The following is a 16095-nucleotide window of genomic DNA, read 5'->3' on the forward strand; positions in this document are numbered from 1 at the left end:
CAACACATGGAGAAAGGTGCCATGATTTGTACTGACACGACCAATAGTACTGGGAGTTTGACCTCCTGAATGTCAGGCAGAAAGGCCACATAAAAGTCATTCTTTTAATTTCACACAGGTTACATTAGCTAGCTTAGCTCTGTTCAGAGTTCAAAAATATATATTTGTAAAACTTTAAGCCAGCTTAAAACCTCTAAATGTTAACACTATTAACATGTTTAATACATCTACAAGGATAAATGTAAACATTGCTATTAGCATGTTAGCATTACTGTTAGCACGTCACTCTTTAACCACAGCTTGTCTGTTTAACATCTCTGTTTGTGTCCAATTTATAAAACAAGAAACAGCTTCATTAGTGAGCTTTAGAGGTGCTGGTCATTTGTTGTTGTTGTTTGAGAGTTAGCCAAGCTAGCTGTGTCCCCTTGCTTGGTGTTTTTATGCTAGGCTAAACCAGCTGTCTCCTGGCTAACGGACAGACATGAGAGCCGTATTGATTCATCTAATTCATTGCAGGAAAGCAAATTTTATGGTATTTAAAGTTTAACTTTTAAGGGTAGACTGCCACAAAGGCTTCGAATTATCAGGCACTCGTGGTGTATCAAACCACTGTCTGCTGCCATATTTGCTATTAGCACTGTTAGCTGCTAGCTGCTGTCCATAGACTATATAATGGACGTAGCCACCGTGATATCACCCGTTGGTTTGTGGGCTCCAGTTTAGAAGCCTCGAGTTCAGCATTTTGGCCATTACCATCTTTTTGGATTTTTGGAGCCATATTTGGAATAGAGGGTGGAGCTAACCCTTATGCTAGCTCTTAGCTTCGTTAGCACGGTGTATTTACAGCTATGGTTATCTGTGATAATACTTAGACTAATGCTTAAACCATTAAAACAAAATGTACTTCGCGGAAAAACTGAATATCCGACTCCAGAGGGCTCTCTAGTACAACCAATATTTTGGCACACAAAGGATACCATTAATGTTCCTGAACTGAAAACACACTGAAATAGTAACAGCGACAGCGATGTGCTTACCATCTGTGAATCTGGGGTTACACCGTGGTAATGTTACCAAACCAACTTTGTCACTGTGGTAGCTGACTTGTCAACGGATGGATCACACCTGTCACTCAAAGTGGCCACGGCTTTAATTCTGCCTTACTTAAAGAGGCAATAAGCGAAATTGTTTCACCGCTAGGTTCGCTGTTGTACACTGCCTGTAGAGCAAAACAAAGTGTGTCATGAGCCACACCTCCCTCTACCTCTGCTCTCCAACCCCCACCCCACTCGCCTCGTCTGTGCAGCCAAGCACCGCAGCATCTCCACGGACTATCACATCCAGACGGTCCTGGTGTTTCTTCCGCAGGCTCCACTTCACTCCGCTTCACCCACCTGGCTCACGGAGAAGAGAGGAATGTTAGCGTTAGCTCCCAGAGTTAGCACTAGAGCTACTACGGCTACTGGAGTAACTTGCAGCTATGGAGCGCTTCTACCAGCTCTTCTAGTCACTGAGCCTCGCCTCCATTTCAGCAAATATATTGCATTTATTACAGGTACCATCATCATTGAAGTAGGCAGGGGAATAGCTAAACACAGCTGCCAGGCTGCCCGCCAGGCTACATTTTACAGTGCTAATTGCAAATGTTAGCTGGGCTACGTTCACATGAACGAACATGGACGTACATGAACGCGCAGCCGGACCGGCTTGTAATCAATGGGCTGGAGATCAACACAGAGAGAGGGTGTGTGAGGTCATGCTATACTCCAGATGAAATTACACCTCCAGTTCTTCACATAGCAATTTTTTAATTCCTTCAATCAAGAAATTATGAATTTCGCTTATTGCTCCTTTAAGGCCTAAATAAAATGGAAACATGGGAAATACATCGATTTTTTTCCAGGGTGTTAACATGTTTATTTCTGCTGCTAAGTTGGACACTTAACATAGAGGTCAATGGGGATTGACTCACTTTTGGAGCCAGCCTCAAGTGGCCATTAGAGGAACTGCAGTTTTTGGCACTTCCATGTTGAAACCCACCAACGAAATGGTAATTTGAACCTTGCTAGCCTACAATGCAACATTGCAGTGAATAAATATGAGGCCAACGTAGTAATAATCAATCAGATAAGATTCACCATTTAAGTAACAAGATGGAACCTTTAGCCTAACCTTAACTGCCTGTCTTTTAACATAACACTTCACAGCTAGCTTAACGCTTGATTAGCATTGTCTTCAGAGCTTTCACTTCTGCAAGAAGGCGCAAAGTGGGCTGATAATGTTTGCATGGTAGGCGAGTCATGTAGCTGCTTCAGCTGTAGCTATACCTGCTCGTCATTTTTCAGCCCCGGATATTGCTGCTTGGTCAACACTGTTGCCGTTGTTGGCACTGTTAGCTGAAAGCCTTGTGCAGACAACCTCTGAATGATAGATTTTGTTTAGTATACAATTATGAGCTCATGTAGCTTTCAGAAAATAATATAAAAGCAGGGGATGACTAAATTAAAAGTCCTTGAGATATGATTTATAGCAAAGCAACACTTTGTGAAGTTGGTAAAGGCAAAATTGGATAAAAAGTAATTCCTCTCCTGCAGTGTTGCATGCCTCATACAAATACAAGATTGAAAAGAGTGTTACATTGAACACATATCTCCCTCTTGGCATCTCTGTTTTTTTCCATTCCCATAATAACCCCTGAACATTTTCCTGGGTGCATCTTCAAAACATTTTTTTAACTGACAGCACATTTAAAGTTAACACCTGGGGAGAGCATATCGGTATTAGTGTAGGTGAAACATGCACCCTGCGCTTCCACCTTTACAAGTTTGTCTCACACATGTTCTCTTTATTTAGCCGGGTTTTGCATTCCATTAACGCCACCGGGATTTAGTTTGCCTCCAGCTCAGAAAACGACCTTTGGTTTCCACAAATCCTCTAACCGTTTCTCTCACTTTTCTCCATTTAGATTCATGCCACACTGGAGCACGAATTTAGAAGAAAAGCCAATTAATCCGGCTGCATTGTTTTTGTAATTCAACTGATCTCTCTGTCTCACTCCATTTTCCTCCTCTCTCCCCAGTTCTCCCCAGCTGGGGACTTGATCTTCGAAGTGTACCTGGAAAAGAGAAAGCCGGAGAACTGCTGTTTAATCAAGGTATAACCGTGTATGCGCGTTTATGTGTGCATCTGTACTTTCAGCTGGCATGTGGGCATGTGTGTAAGCCTGCTTACCCACAGGTCCTCCAGTGGTAAGGTGAAATAAGAAAGAGGGAGGGGAGATGGAGTGTGGGATGAAGGCAGGTGAATGAGGGATGAGGGTGGGTAGAATGAGAGGTGCAGAGGTTGATAGAATAGGGCTGAGACATTTGTGGTTTAACCTGATGGGATTACCGCCCCCGAAATAAATCAAAAGCGAACTAATCAAAGAAACGTCTGATTCAATTGTGTGAGTAATTGCGTTTTACAAGGCACGCGGGCCGCTGTAGGTTACGGACTCCTTTCACAGGTCGGCGTCGCAGCGGAATAGGGATGGGGTTAAAGAGGAGTGCTCAGCAGCACAGTTTGACTTTAATACTCCGCTTTCTCTCCGAGGAGTTAAGTAGCACATTTGCTTTGTCCAGTGCCGTCCAGGCACACCTGATAACTCGACAAAGAAGCAAGTATTTAATCAGTGCGCTGTGAACATGGCTGTGAGTCAGATATCTGCAGTTAGTGTTACATGTTAAATATTGAACGGTTCCTCAAAGGCAGAGATGGTTTAAGGCGATGATATTGATCCGGGCAGCTTATGATCTGAGCTTTTATGCAGGATGTGCTTACTTTGTTCGATTGTTTCTTTTTTTATTTGTTTTGTTGTTTGCCGAGGTATGTATTTATCTGTTTGTTGTGTTCGCGGTAGGTCTCTCCCAGTATGAGATCCGCGGAGCTTGCAGAGACCACGCTGAGTATGAGGAACGTCACCTTCGGCGCTGACGACTGCTGGACCACCTTTGAAGTCATTGAGAATGGAGAGTTAGGTACGCAGGGTTTCCTGGTTAGAGATCTTTCACTCACCTTTTGAAAACGCTGTATTTTACATGGCAATGTTTTGTTATCTCCAACAAATACACACATGGTGGGGTCACAAACTCATGAAGAGAAAACATTACTTGTCTCTAAATCAGTGGTACCCAACTGGTCCAGTCATACGCTCCAAATTTCCCCTTAGCCATTAGTTCAAGGTCCACACAGTTCACTAAATTTGGCATCACAGTTGTGTTTAACCATGTCGTTGAGCTAGTCTGCTCTACATTAGTCACTCACTTTACAGCAGGAAACGCATTTTATAATAAAAGCTCTGTGCCAAACTTCAGTGTACTTAAAAATAAACTCAAAATTGACATGTTTGTGAGTCACTTGCGGTCCTTTTAAAATGGACTTCCGACCCACCAATCGGGAACCACTGCTTTAAATAATGTCCTCTTAAGTCTTCTGAGTCAAAGGCTTCGGAGGCCCCGTGTCCACCAAAGTGTTTTTTTACCCAGCTGAAAACGCCAGGTGCTCCTCAGGAAACACCCCGCTGTGAGCATTTGAGAGCACTCTGGAGGCTAACATATAGTCAGCTGAGACCCTTTGGTTGCATTTAGTTGCTATGATACAGAATATCTGCGGAAGTAAACATTTTGGCTCAAGGTAGAGAACTTGCTTTGGAGCATGGAGGGAAAGAGGACGGACCCGCCAGTCTGTGTGGGTTTGAACGCTGTTCGTAGGGCAGCAAAATGCGCAGTACATTTAAGAATACAGTGGCCTCACCAAAAACACCTTGATGGAATCGGCCCCTAAGTTATAGGCAAAGCAAGGGTTCTGTATTTACCCTTTTTTTTTTGGGTAAACTAGAGCACTTCCACATTGCATAATTTTGCTCTCTTACTTCCGTTCTGTTTCCAGAAGTTTGATTACTTTGCTGAGCGTTGCCAGCTTCATCATAATTATCTGAAATGTTTTTCACTCACATTGAAGCATTTCATTAAATTCATTGTGTTGCCGTTCTTGGCAACAATGTCCTTTTTAGCATATTGCATTGTGCTGTATTGCCATCGAGCTTGATAAGATGGAGTCGCACATCTGATCTCTTCATAGTCATTTTTATGCTTATGCAAGGCACACAACACACACGTGAACCTCGTCTCTGGACATAACCCAGTGTTTTTCCCGTATGCCTTTACTACATGTAAAACAGCCAATGACCAGCATGATTAAATCTTAGTACAACCATGCAGCATGCTTATTGCCTTACTCCTATTCCTATCAAAATTTGGTACCCATTGACGAGGCATTTTTTGATACTCGACAGTAGGGCTGGGTGATATGTACAAAAATTCATATCACGGTGTTCACAGGCTGGCTGGTGATTCACGATATATATTTCGGTATTTTGTTTAAAAAGCAAAGACAGGAATTTTATTCTCCTGCTTGAAAATATGCAGCTGCATAACAGTTACACCTCCAGAACACTAGTCTGCGGCGGAAGTGTTGTAAAGTTAAGTTGATTCAAAACACACACAAAATACATTCAAAACACACATTAAACACACATTGAACATGGGTTAATAGAGACAATTTCAAACACAAGTACACAAATCAGCTTTACTATAACTCACAGCATTCACAGACAAACACTTGTCTTTATCTGGACACATTTTCCCCACAAATACAACATGCTAATGTTTTTAGCACAAGCCTATGGCATTTTACATTGTATAAATTAGCTTAGCGGCTAGCTGACTTTTCCTCTACTCATATGAAACCACAGCAACATTTAACAAAGGTAACGTTACAAAATTCAGCTCCATTACAACTCACAAGGTTCACTGACAAAACAACTGTCTTACACTAAACATGTTTTCCAAACAAATACAACATGCTAACGTTATTAGCACAAGCCTATGGCATTTTACATTGTATAAGTTAGCCTACCAGCTAGTGGACTTTTCCTCTTCTCATATGAAGCCAGGGACAACAGCAACATTTAACAAAGGTAACGTTACAAAATTCGGTTCCATTACAACTCACAAGGTTCACTGACAAAACAACTGTCTTATACTAAACATGTCTGAATTACTTCACTTTGAAGGGTCACAAGCCAGAAAAACTTTGATGAGAAACTTTTAGGGACCATATTTTGGCATTTTGCCTTTATTCAACAGTGGTAGTAGAGATGCAGAAAAGAAATGTCGTGAGAGGGAGAGGGGTCTGACATGCAACAAAAGTCCCCCAACTGGAAAAAAAATGTCTGTAAAATGTCCATGCTTGTCATTCCTCATCTCCCTCTCCTCCCATTTTATATCATCTCTCCACTGTGGCTGTCCAATAAAGGCATAACATGTTCTTCTTTGTCATCAAAAAACTATATTCAGGGAGCAACATGTTCCTTTTTAAACTCCAACATTATTTGGCTGTTGTAACCAAAACATAATCACATTATGATTAAGTCTTTATTTGATACAGTAATAGTCATGCCGTAGACCCACACAGGTGCCCCCTCCTCTGCACTGTGATGCAGCTAAACCAACAAATTTGTTTTGAAAGCCAACATGTGTTTTTTTTGTTTTTTTTTCCTTACCATACACATAAAGCCGCTTCACTAATTACCACTTCTGAGAATCCATTTGAAGAAATTAAAAAAGCATTTTATTTTAATCAACTAAAAGAGCATCCTTGGTTACAAACACTACATTTTCCTTTTTGTATGATGGAAGGTTCAAGAAGTCATTTATTCTTTAATTAAAGTGCTTCACTCACAAAAGCCTGACGAATTCGACTTTATTTCTATTCACTGATCTCTCTGAAAATGATTTTCTCTGCTGTTTTAGCTTGTAGTTTTATTTTAATGTAACAGTGTGTATGCACAATCATTTAATGCACATTTTTATGGGAGTCATGTGCACTTCTGAGAGACTGTTGGTAATTCAGGGGGGTGTAAGTCATTAGAAAGTCTTAAAATGTCTTAAATTTAGTTTCCGAAATATTAAGCCTTCAAAGTCATTAAAGGGATACTTCACTTAGGCAGATTTTTCCTGGGTCCTGGTCTGTTGCTCAAACTACAGATTGAACTTTCTCATTCTTGTATACCTGCCGCCACCACAGACACAAAGAGTAAAGAAGTGGCTCAAGAAAGAGATCCACCTCTCTCTTCCTAACACAGACCAAACACCAGTCAAACTCAAATCTGTTTTTCTAGCTGGCATATTCGTCTATTTTGTTTCTTAGTTATTGACTGATTTAAAATTGTTTTCGATTTTGAGTTTTTATTCTGCCTTCTGCAGTTCCTCAGTGACTGATCAGCCAAAACGTTAAAACCACTGACCGGCGAAGTGAATACCACATTTTGTTACAGTGCGATGTTCTTTTGAGGAACCTTGGGTCCTGGAATTCATGTAGATGCCACTTGACATGCTACACCTACCCGAACAACATTACAGACCAAGTAGACTCCCCTACTGGCAACGGCACTCCCTGATGGCAGTGTACTCCCTCAGGCAGGACAATGTGTCAAGCCACAACACAAAAACTGCTTAGGAATGGCCCATGGGACGTGACTAAGCTCAAGGCGTCAACCTGGCCTCCGAATACCCCAGATCCCAATCCGACTGAACATCCATTAGGCATGCCGGTACCTTACCTCACAACCCACAGGACTCAAAGGATTCGTCAACAACACCTTGGTGCCAGACAACACAGACACCCCCAGAGGTCCTGTAAGGTCAATGCCTCAACTGATCAGAGGCCCCATCATAGATCTGACTTGGCTCTGACCTGTTGAGGCCCGGACAAAGGGACCTTTGGGGTACCGGTTTGTTGGGATCAGAGTGGGATCTGGGGAATTTGAAAGCTAGGTCGATGTCTTGAGGTCTTTGTCACGTTTCTTGGACCATTCTGAGCATGCTGGGGGACTACTGCCATCAGGGGTACTGTTGCAATGAACGGGGGTACTTGGTCTACAACAATGTTTAGGAAGTTGGAGTGTGTGAAGGAGAATCCACATGAATGCCTGGACCAAAGGTTCCCTTGCAGAACATTGCATTGTAATGAAATGATTGATGGTATTCGCTTCACCTGCCAGTGATTTTAATGTTTTGGCTGATTGGTGTATATTTACTACTTTCTAGCTACCCGCAATGATGAGGGTAAAGATGATTCGTCCAAAAATCCGACTTAAATAAGGTCAAAAATCATCTTGGAAAGGTCTTCAAAAGCTTTAAACTTCAGTGTCTGATACCTGTAGACACCCTGTTATCATTAGATAGTAGATGTTGAATGATCAGAGCTGAATGAAGTGGTTTAAAGGACTGTGAAATAAACTCTGAGCTTTATTCAGAGGTTAAATCAAAAGTTACCCTGCTGTCAAATCCCACACCTCAAAGTAGTAAAAGCCTTTCACAGTATATCTTCTGCTGTCATCTGCAGTATATGCAGCCAGTGATTGATGCGTCACATCACCGTTTAAATGGCCGTTTTCATCCGGGGCACATGCAAAGATCACACTTTCTCTTATCCAAGGACCCCGTGATTAGAGGATTATGTTATCTCTCTAATGAACCAGTGTCTGTGAACATGGAAGCACACTGAGAAATTAGCCAAGCATCGTCGGTTTGATGATATGCACATTAATTAATCATCTTTACCATCATATGTCATAAATTATCTTCATCTTCCTTGCATGATCAACCCAGGGAGCTGACCCACCTCATCTAGCATTAATATGCACCCCTGATGACACCCGCTGTGCCTCACACACACCCGCATTTGATCATAGCACGGGAAGCGGCGAGCAAGGGGAAGTCAAAGTTGAGCTTTGTCGCGAAGTTGCTTAGCTGGCGGTCCCCGTGCACTTTTCATCAGTTCACTGAGAGTTTACGCCGCGCTCTTATGTTTGTTTTCCTCCTCACAAAGTTACAGAGGACACGCCGTCCTCTTCTAAAAACGAAGGTGTGTTGAATACTGAATATATTTGCTGACGGTTCAGCATATTTTCCATGCCAAGACAATATGTCTGTGGAAGAGTAAACAGTCAAGCTATTTTGAAGGCGGTAGCGTGACAGGTTTTGCTCATAAAACCATAAAGAAGGGAGGGAAAGTGCGTTAATTAGCCATTTTGGAGGATAGCTACAGATAAACACTGTTATCGAGGACAATAGGCAGAAAAGGGGAGCTAATATTTGTTAGGAAATGAGGAACTAATTCCATGGCCTGGGTCTGCAGAGATTCCAGAGAGGAGATAAGCCCACTGTTATGAATAAGTTATGCCGTTGTGGCTCTTTTTACCTCCTTCGGTTATGAAAAACGGGGGAGTGTCGAGATGGAGGCATCAGAGCAGGGGTGGTGGTACACAAATTATCTACTTTTTTTGTGGCTGATAGCATGTACCCTGTTCACCAATTAGGAAGAGATAATAGGTCTATTTTGCACATGAGTGTGTTTTTATAATCAGGTCCTGATATGCTGGAGATAATTTAAACTGCTCTGTGATGGAAATGGGGAGAACAACAACATAATTTTGTTATTTAGTTAACTGGAATTTGTCATGGATTTAATGATATGAGGCTGTGATTTTGTTTCATGCATTTACAATTCATGTATGAAGACAGAGACGGAGCGGCTGTGTTGTTCTGGCTGCTAATCCCTCTCCCTCTGACCTGTGGTCTTTTGTTTTCAACAGAGCGGCCGTTGCACCACAGTGAGAAGATTCTTGAGCAGGTGCTGGAGTGGAGTGCTCTGGACTGCCCTCAGTCTGCTTTCCTTGTCATAAAGAAGTTCACAGGAGCCAGAAGAGTGGCTGATGGGAAAGGTACAGTATAGTGTGAAACTACAAAGGTTACCTTTTAATGCTGAATTTTAAAACAATATGTATGTTGTTTTGCATGTGTGTACTAGTTACACTTCATTCTCAGAGGCCGGACTTAAAGTGCTTTCAGACCTAGAGTCGCTCACCAGACCTTTCTCAAGAAAAGAAAGGTCTGGCTGCGCCAACTCTCACTTTAAGATTGGAGAAAAAACGCCCGGGCTTTTTTTATTTCTTTCAACCAATCACAATCGTTCTGGGCGGTGCCACAGCAATGGTGCGCTTGCAAAAATATTGCCGGGGGGAAACAGGTTTTGGTGTAACACGCCCACAAAAATATCGCCTACAGGAGGCGAACCATGGCAGAAAAATGGCTACATCCCCGCAAGATCAAACACCGCAAAAGTTAGTAAAGGACGTGTTGAAAACTGCTACACAACCGGAGGTGGTAGGGCGGGACTTCAGCAGGTGGCTCGTTCCACCCAATGAGAGGCTGATCTATGCAGCGAACTTCCGCCCACTCAGACTATTTCAGACCTAGAGTCGTCTTACTTTGATCTGAATTAGGGACTGAGTTCGTCACAAAGTTGTATAATTGCCTAGAGTTGGTTCATGTTCTCACGGCAGCATTTACAAGAGGACCAGATCAAATGCCTTCTGTGAGAAAGCTTCTCTTGATTGGTCAGAATTTCAATGTGGGAAAAATCCAGGAAGTAAAGCAAACGTTGAAGAAGAGTACACTTGCAAGATAAATATGACACTTTCTAATGTCACAATGGAGGGACAACTACGCAGGTTGATTTTAGCGCTGCTCATCGTGGACTATATTGCTGTCATTGTTCATTTTAGTCAAACCATACAGTTTGAAAACGAGGCGCGGCTCCAACTAGAAAACAATGTTTTGATGCATTGGATGTGCTGAATGTGCATATTAAGGCAGTACAGGAGGAGGTGCACATTAATAATCCTCCAGGACTGTAACATGCTCATGTTTAACCCAAACAATGTGTCATGTGACTGCAGTTGGTTCGGATCCAGGTCGGAACACGTTCTCACTACAAACGAACCGCACCAGAGTTCATTTGTAACCAGACCGAGATCACCTCTTCAAGAAGGTCTCAGTCTGGTTGTGGTGCACACCTGAGTGTGATTGCTGTGTTCACACCTGCCCAAATGAACCGCACTTAGGGGGCAAAAAAACTTGAGTTTGAATGAACCAACGGTGTGAAAGCACCTCAAAATAATGTAACACTATACAAAACTGAAATGGTGACCTATGTTGATCAAAGCATTGATAGATTAACTGACAAATCATTTCAGCGCCAGCTGATAAACTTGTGCACCACTCTGGGCTGACAGAAAATCTCTTTAATGGACATTATTGTCTTTCACAGCAGATCAAAGACAGTCCGCAAAAAGAGAGTCTCTGAAGTTCAGCGATGGATCCTCCAAACTGCTGTCGGGGCACAAATTCCAGGACAAATATGTCGAACTACGTGCAGAGACGCTGCTGCTCTTCAGAGATAGCAGAGTAAGTACACTTTTATTTTCAGCTTAATCTGCTGCCACATCTACTGTAAACACTTTCCACCACGGGTTTGAGCATGCAAACACAAAGTATCGGGCGAACAGAGAGTGCTTTGTATCACGGGGGAATTTAAGGTTATAGAACTGCTTCAGCAAACTGAAATGTGTTAGTATGGCGCCCACATAAACTGCAACCAAATAGACCCAACTCCACCCAAATTAAGTAGGAAAATAAAACACACTGATGGCAGCAGACTTCCCACTCTCTTTCGAAAGAAAGGAAGAATACAGAGTGTGCTTCAGAAAGGACCAGCAGGCCCGAGTTCCCTGGAGGCCTTTTCTTCTCAGCACATTTCTGCAGTTGAAACATGGGATTCGTAAAGGAGTGTGAAGAAGTGTTAATAATTGATGGAGGTGCAGTAATTCTGGCAGGAGAGGGGGAGGGAAAATAGTGAGGGGCGGTTTCACTGAAAGCTTTTCTAAATATCAAGTTGCACAAGAATGTGGCTAATTACCATGTAAATGCTATGAAAATTAGGAGTGTTTCTGAAATTTAATTGATATTCTTTGACCCCTACAGTTATTGCCAGGTCTGTATTTAGCGTAAATTATGTTGGATGAAGCAGGGACTGGGTGGTGGGTTGTGATGTGTAGGTGTCAGAGGCAAGCTATAACTTTGATTTTGTTCGCTTTGTTCTCTTCTCCACTTTGTTCTCTGTTGCTTGGAAGACGAGGTTTGCTGGCAATGATTCAAAATGATTGTCGTGTTTTGATGCTGCGCAGATACTTTGTTGGCATTTTACTCTATTTTGTTGTATTAAGCTGAGTTGAGTTGAGTTTTTCCTCAAATTAATTTATTCATCCAAAATATCCTTTCCTCTTTTATTTGCAGGGCACTAAAGCAGAGAAAGTGATCCAACTCAGCTCTGTGAAATGTTACCTTGGCCTCAAGAAAAAGCTCAAACCTCCAACCAGGTAAGCTGCACTCACACGCATAATAAATATACAAAATCTGAATCTATGTGAATGAGAGAGATTTAAATATCTGTGACCGTGCTAAAATCACTGTATTAGTCACCTGTCTTGGATTGCTGCATGTTTTCAGTCACACTCATACAAATATGACTGCTGACCATTACGAGCTGACGTGCACCTCCCCAGAAATGTAACTACGCGTCACGCCATTGCAGACCTCCTGTCTATTTCTGTAAGCTGAAACCATTTCCCTCAGTGGAAACAAAGCTTTTATTGACTTTAATTTCACAGATAAGAAACAATAAATTGTGAAGACAATAAAACCTCCACAAAAATAGCATTTTAAGTCTTGTGTGTGATTTATCCTGGCTTCATATGAGCAGAGGAAATCTCTGCTCGTCGCTAGGCTAATTTATACAATGTAAAATGCCATAGGCTTGTGCTAATAACGTTAGCATGTTGTATTTGTTTGGAAAACATGTTTAGTATAAGACAGTTGTTTTGTCAGTGAACCTTGTGAGTTGTAATGGAGCCAAATTATGTAACTTTACCTTTGTTAAATGTTGCTGTTGTCCCTGGCTTCATATGAGTAGAGGAAAAGTCTGCTAGCTGCTAGGCCAATTTATACAATGTAAAATGCCATAGGCTTGTGCTAATAATGTTAGCATGTTGTATTTGTTGGGAAAATGTGTCCAGATAAAGACAAGTGTTTGTCTGTGAATGCTGCAAGTTATAGTGAAGCTGATTTGTGTACTACTTTACAGCACTTCACTAGTGTCTTGGAGGTGTGACTGTGCGCAACAAATTCCTGTTTTTTGAATGTTTACAGCTGCCTTTCATTCGGACTCCGTTGAAGTCTGTTTGCACTGATATGCTTTTATTTTTAAGGAGCTCTGCTCTCCTTAGAGACATCCTCTAAGAAACAAAATGAAGTGCAAAAAAAGAAGAAAGAAACAGGTAGACTTGGACAGATAATCAATTTAAATAATAAGAATAATAATAATAACATAATAATCTCACAGTTTGCTGTGATTAATTACAATTGTTTTTATTCTTCAGACTGAAGTTTGTAAAAATTGAAATTCAAATGTAAAATCATGGACTTCTGTGAGCAGTTGTCATCACTGACAGATCCATTGATCCCTTGTGAGAGTGATGTCCTCTGCTTGCTCAAGCATGTTCACACTCCGTTCTCTCGCCTTCACACTGAGTGTGTATTCTTGACAGGAGGTGATGATGCAATTAGAATGATTTCTCTCAGTCCATTGTCTTCTACTGTGTTAATTTGATGGCAGTTTTTAGCTATTCGTTTAGCCGAAGCATCATTTACCTTCTCTGTTAAAGGTTTCAGTATTCACCCGTGAATAAGATACTGCTGTACTCCAGATTGGTGAAGCCCTGTAGTTTTGGTAGGGTTTTTTGCTTGAGGTCATAGGTCGAGGACAAGTAACTGCTGTGGCAATTTAATTTGAATTTGCAAACCATGCTGAATACTTTAAGTTTTTCCAACGATCTGTCATGCAACTTTCTACAGAGAAACTTTCCACCTACAACTACATTATTGTCATTATTTTGAGTCAGGATGGTTGGTTAGTAATCATAGACTGTATATAAAGATGGACGACATGTCTTCACTGACCCCCAGGGTACAAAAATGAAGCCAAATTATCGCGGATACGGACACTGCCATCTTGCACTGGTGGTGTCATTTTGTCTATGCAGTCACAATCTCTGGGATATCGAGTTCCTGCCCAAACACCCATCCAATCAATCACAAGCAGCACTACTTATCACAAATACACCGATTGACACCCAGAACTGTCAATCATGACGTCCAACCCTCTTTTTATAGCATCAAATAACTAATTAACACCAAATTTATCGGTAAAAAAAACAGTCAAACAAACATCAGTTGATAAGAACTACCTAAAATTGAACTATTTTGGAGAAACTCTTATTTGATGTGTACTTTGATCTTTTAGGTCGGCCCATGTCCCATCTGCTACCACGGAGGGGGCGTGGTTCATGGCCAATACTGCAGCCAGCCACCAGGGGGTGATTGAGATGTTTTGGCTTCAATTTTGGAGGGTTGCTATGTTGGCCACCATTATAATCCAGTCGATTGTTGTCATGTAGGTCAGCCGCCACAGGAAAGAAAGAAAACGCAACTTGACAAGCATAACACAACGTATTTGGAAACTTCATAGCTGTAGCCTACTCATGTGGCCTACACCGTTGTGAGCATTTATACTTGTGTGGTGGTGTGTCTGTGTCACTCTGCAGTTACACCTCCAAAACACTAGTTGGTGGTGGAGGTTTCTGTGAAGTGCTGTAAAGTTTAGTTGAATTAAAACACACATTAAACACACATTAAACATGGCTTAATAGAGACAATTTCAAACACAAGTACACAAATCAGCTTCACTATAACTCGCAGCATTCACAGACAAACACTTGTCTTTATCTGGACACATTTCCCCCACAAATACAACATGCAAACATTATTAGCACAAGCCTATGGCATTTTACATTGTATAAATTAGCTTAGCGGCTAGCTGACTTTTCCTCTACTCATACGAAACCACAGCAACATTTAACAAAGGTAACGTTACAAAATTCAGCTCCATTACAACTCACAAGGTTCACTGACAAAACAACTGTCTTATACTAAACATGTTTTCCAAACAAATAAAACATTCTAACGTTATTAGCACAAGCCTATGGTATTTTACATTGTATAAATTAGCCTAGCAGCTAGTGGACTTTTCCTCTACTCATATGAAGCCAGGATAAATCACACACAAGACTTAAAATGCTATTTTTGTGGAGGCTTTTATTAAAGTAAATTAAAGCTTTGTTTCCACTGAGGGAAATGGTTTCAGCGTCGCTGCGACGTGTAGTTACATTTCTGGGGAGGTGCACGTCAGGCTACGGCGTATGCCATAGGTATGGCTTCAGTTGGATGCATAAGTATAAATCCTGCTGAAGAATAAGGTGGTAAATGATATGCTGTCAGCTGAACATAAAGGTTGGACGAAGTAGTTTGAGAGGTGCAGTCATAAGTCGTGAGTAACTCCAAGCACTGAGGAGGACCGTGAGAAGGTCAGCATCCAGCTTCCACATTCAGATTCATTACAGTCGTATCGTGTGAAGACGCCGTCAGAGTAAAATATATGTTTGTGTTTGTGCTTTGACAAGATTACTGCAGTAAATGGATAAAAACAATGTGAAATGTAATAAGTGCATGATTGGCTGCTTCAAACCAAACAGAGCATCACGTCTGGTGTAATACCTGGAAACATATAAATTCAGTCCTGTCCTTTGAGCTCCTGCAAAGTGCAATTCATAAGCATTTATTCATTTGCTGCAATATTCTTTTTCCCTTCCATCAGTGAAATGGTTTTCATTGTCATATAGATATAACTGAAATGTGGATGATGGCTTGTCTCTCTCCCTCTGTGAGCAGCCACTAAAACAACAGTGCCACAAATTTTATACCTGCTTCTCCTGGGCGTTAAATCACCGTCACAACCGGCTCTGCCACAGCAGGCAATCGACAATTATGAGCCAGTTTTAATGGTCATTTCTATAAATTTCCATTCCCTCCTTGCATAGTTTTTTTGTCTTCCGTGCAGTAAATATTGTATTAAGCCAAACTATTTCTCTGTAATTTTTCCAGTGCGAAAACTTGGTGTGGCTGCATAATGAATGTGGTCAAACGTGACTCATTAGAGCCAAAATAACTGCTGCACACTCCACCCCTCGGTGTTATT

At 41.5% G+C, this 16095-nt stretch overlaps 1 protein-coding gene across 5 annotated transcripts in view; it reads left to right on the forward strand.

Annotated features, from left to right (window-relative positions):
* arap2 (ArfGAP with RhoGAP domain, ankyrin repeat and PH domain 2) overlaps positions 1–16095 on the forward strand; it is a 259679-nt gene that overhangs the window by 229003 nt on the left and 14581 nt on the right. For 4 of the 5 annotated variants that reach the window (XM_033609727.2, XM_033609724.2, XM_033609725.2 and 1 more), the window contains exons 25-29: positions 3080–3154; positions 3899–4016; positions 9698–9826; positions 11215–11351; positions 12240–12322. In XM_033609727.2, the coding sequence (XP_033465618.2) occupies positions 3080–3154; positions 3899–4016; positions 9698–9826; positions 11215–11351; positions 12240–12322 (542 nt within the window). The remainder of the gene's footprint in view (positions 1–3079; positions 3155–3898; positions 4017–9697; positions 9827–11214; positions 11352–12239; positions 12323–16095) is intronic. The other variant, XM_033609726.2, reaches the window with a different exon arrangement.

Source organism: Epinephelus lanceolatus, chromosome 22, assembly GCF_041903045.1.
Source record: "Epinephelus lanceolatus isolate andai-2023 chromosome 22, ASM4190304v1, whole genome shotgun sequence".
In the NCBI taxonomy this organism is placed as follows: domain Eukaryota; kingdom Metazoa; phylum Chordata; class Actinopteri; order Perciformes; family Serranidae; genus Epinephelus; species Epinephelus lanceolatus.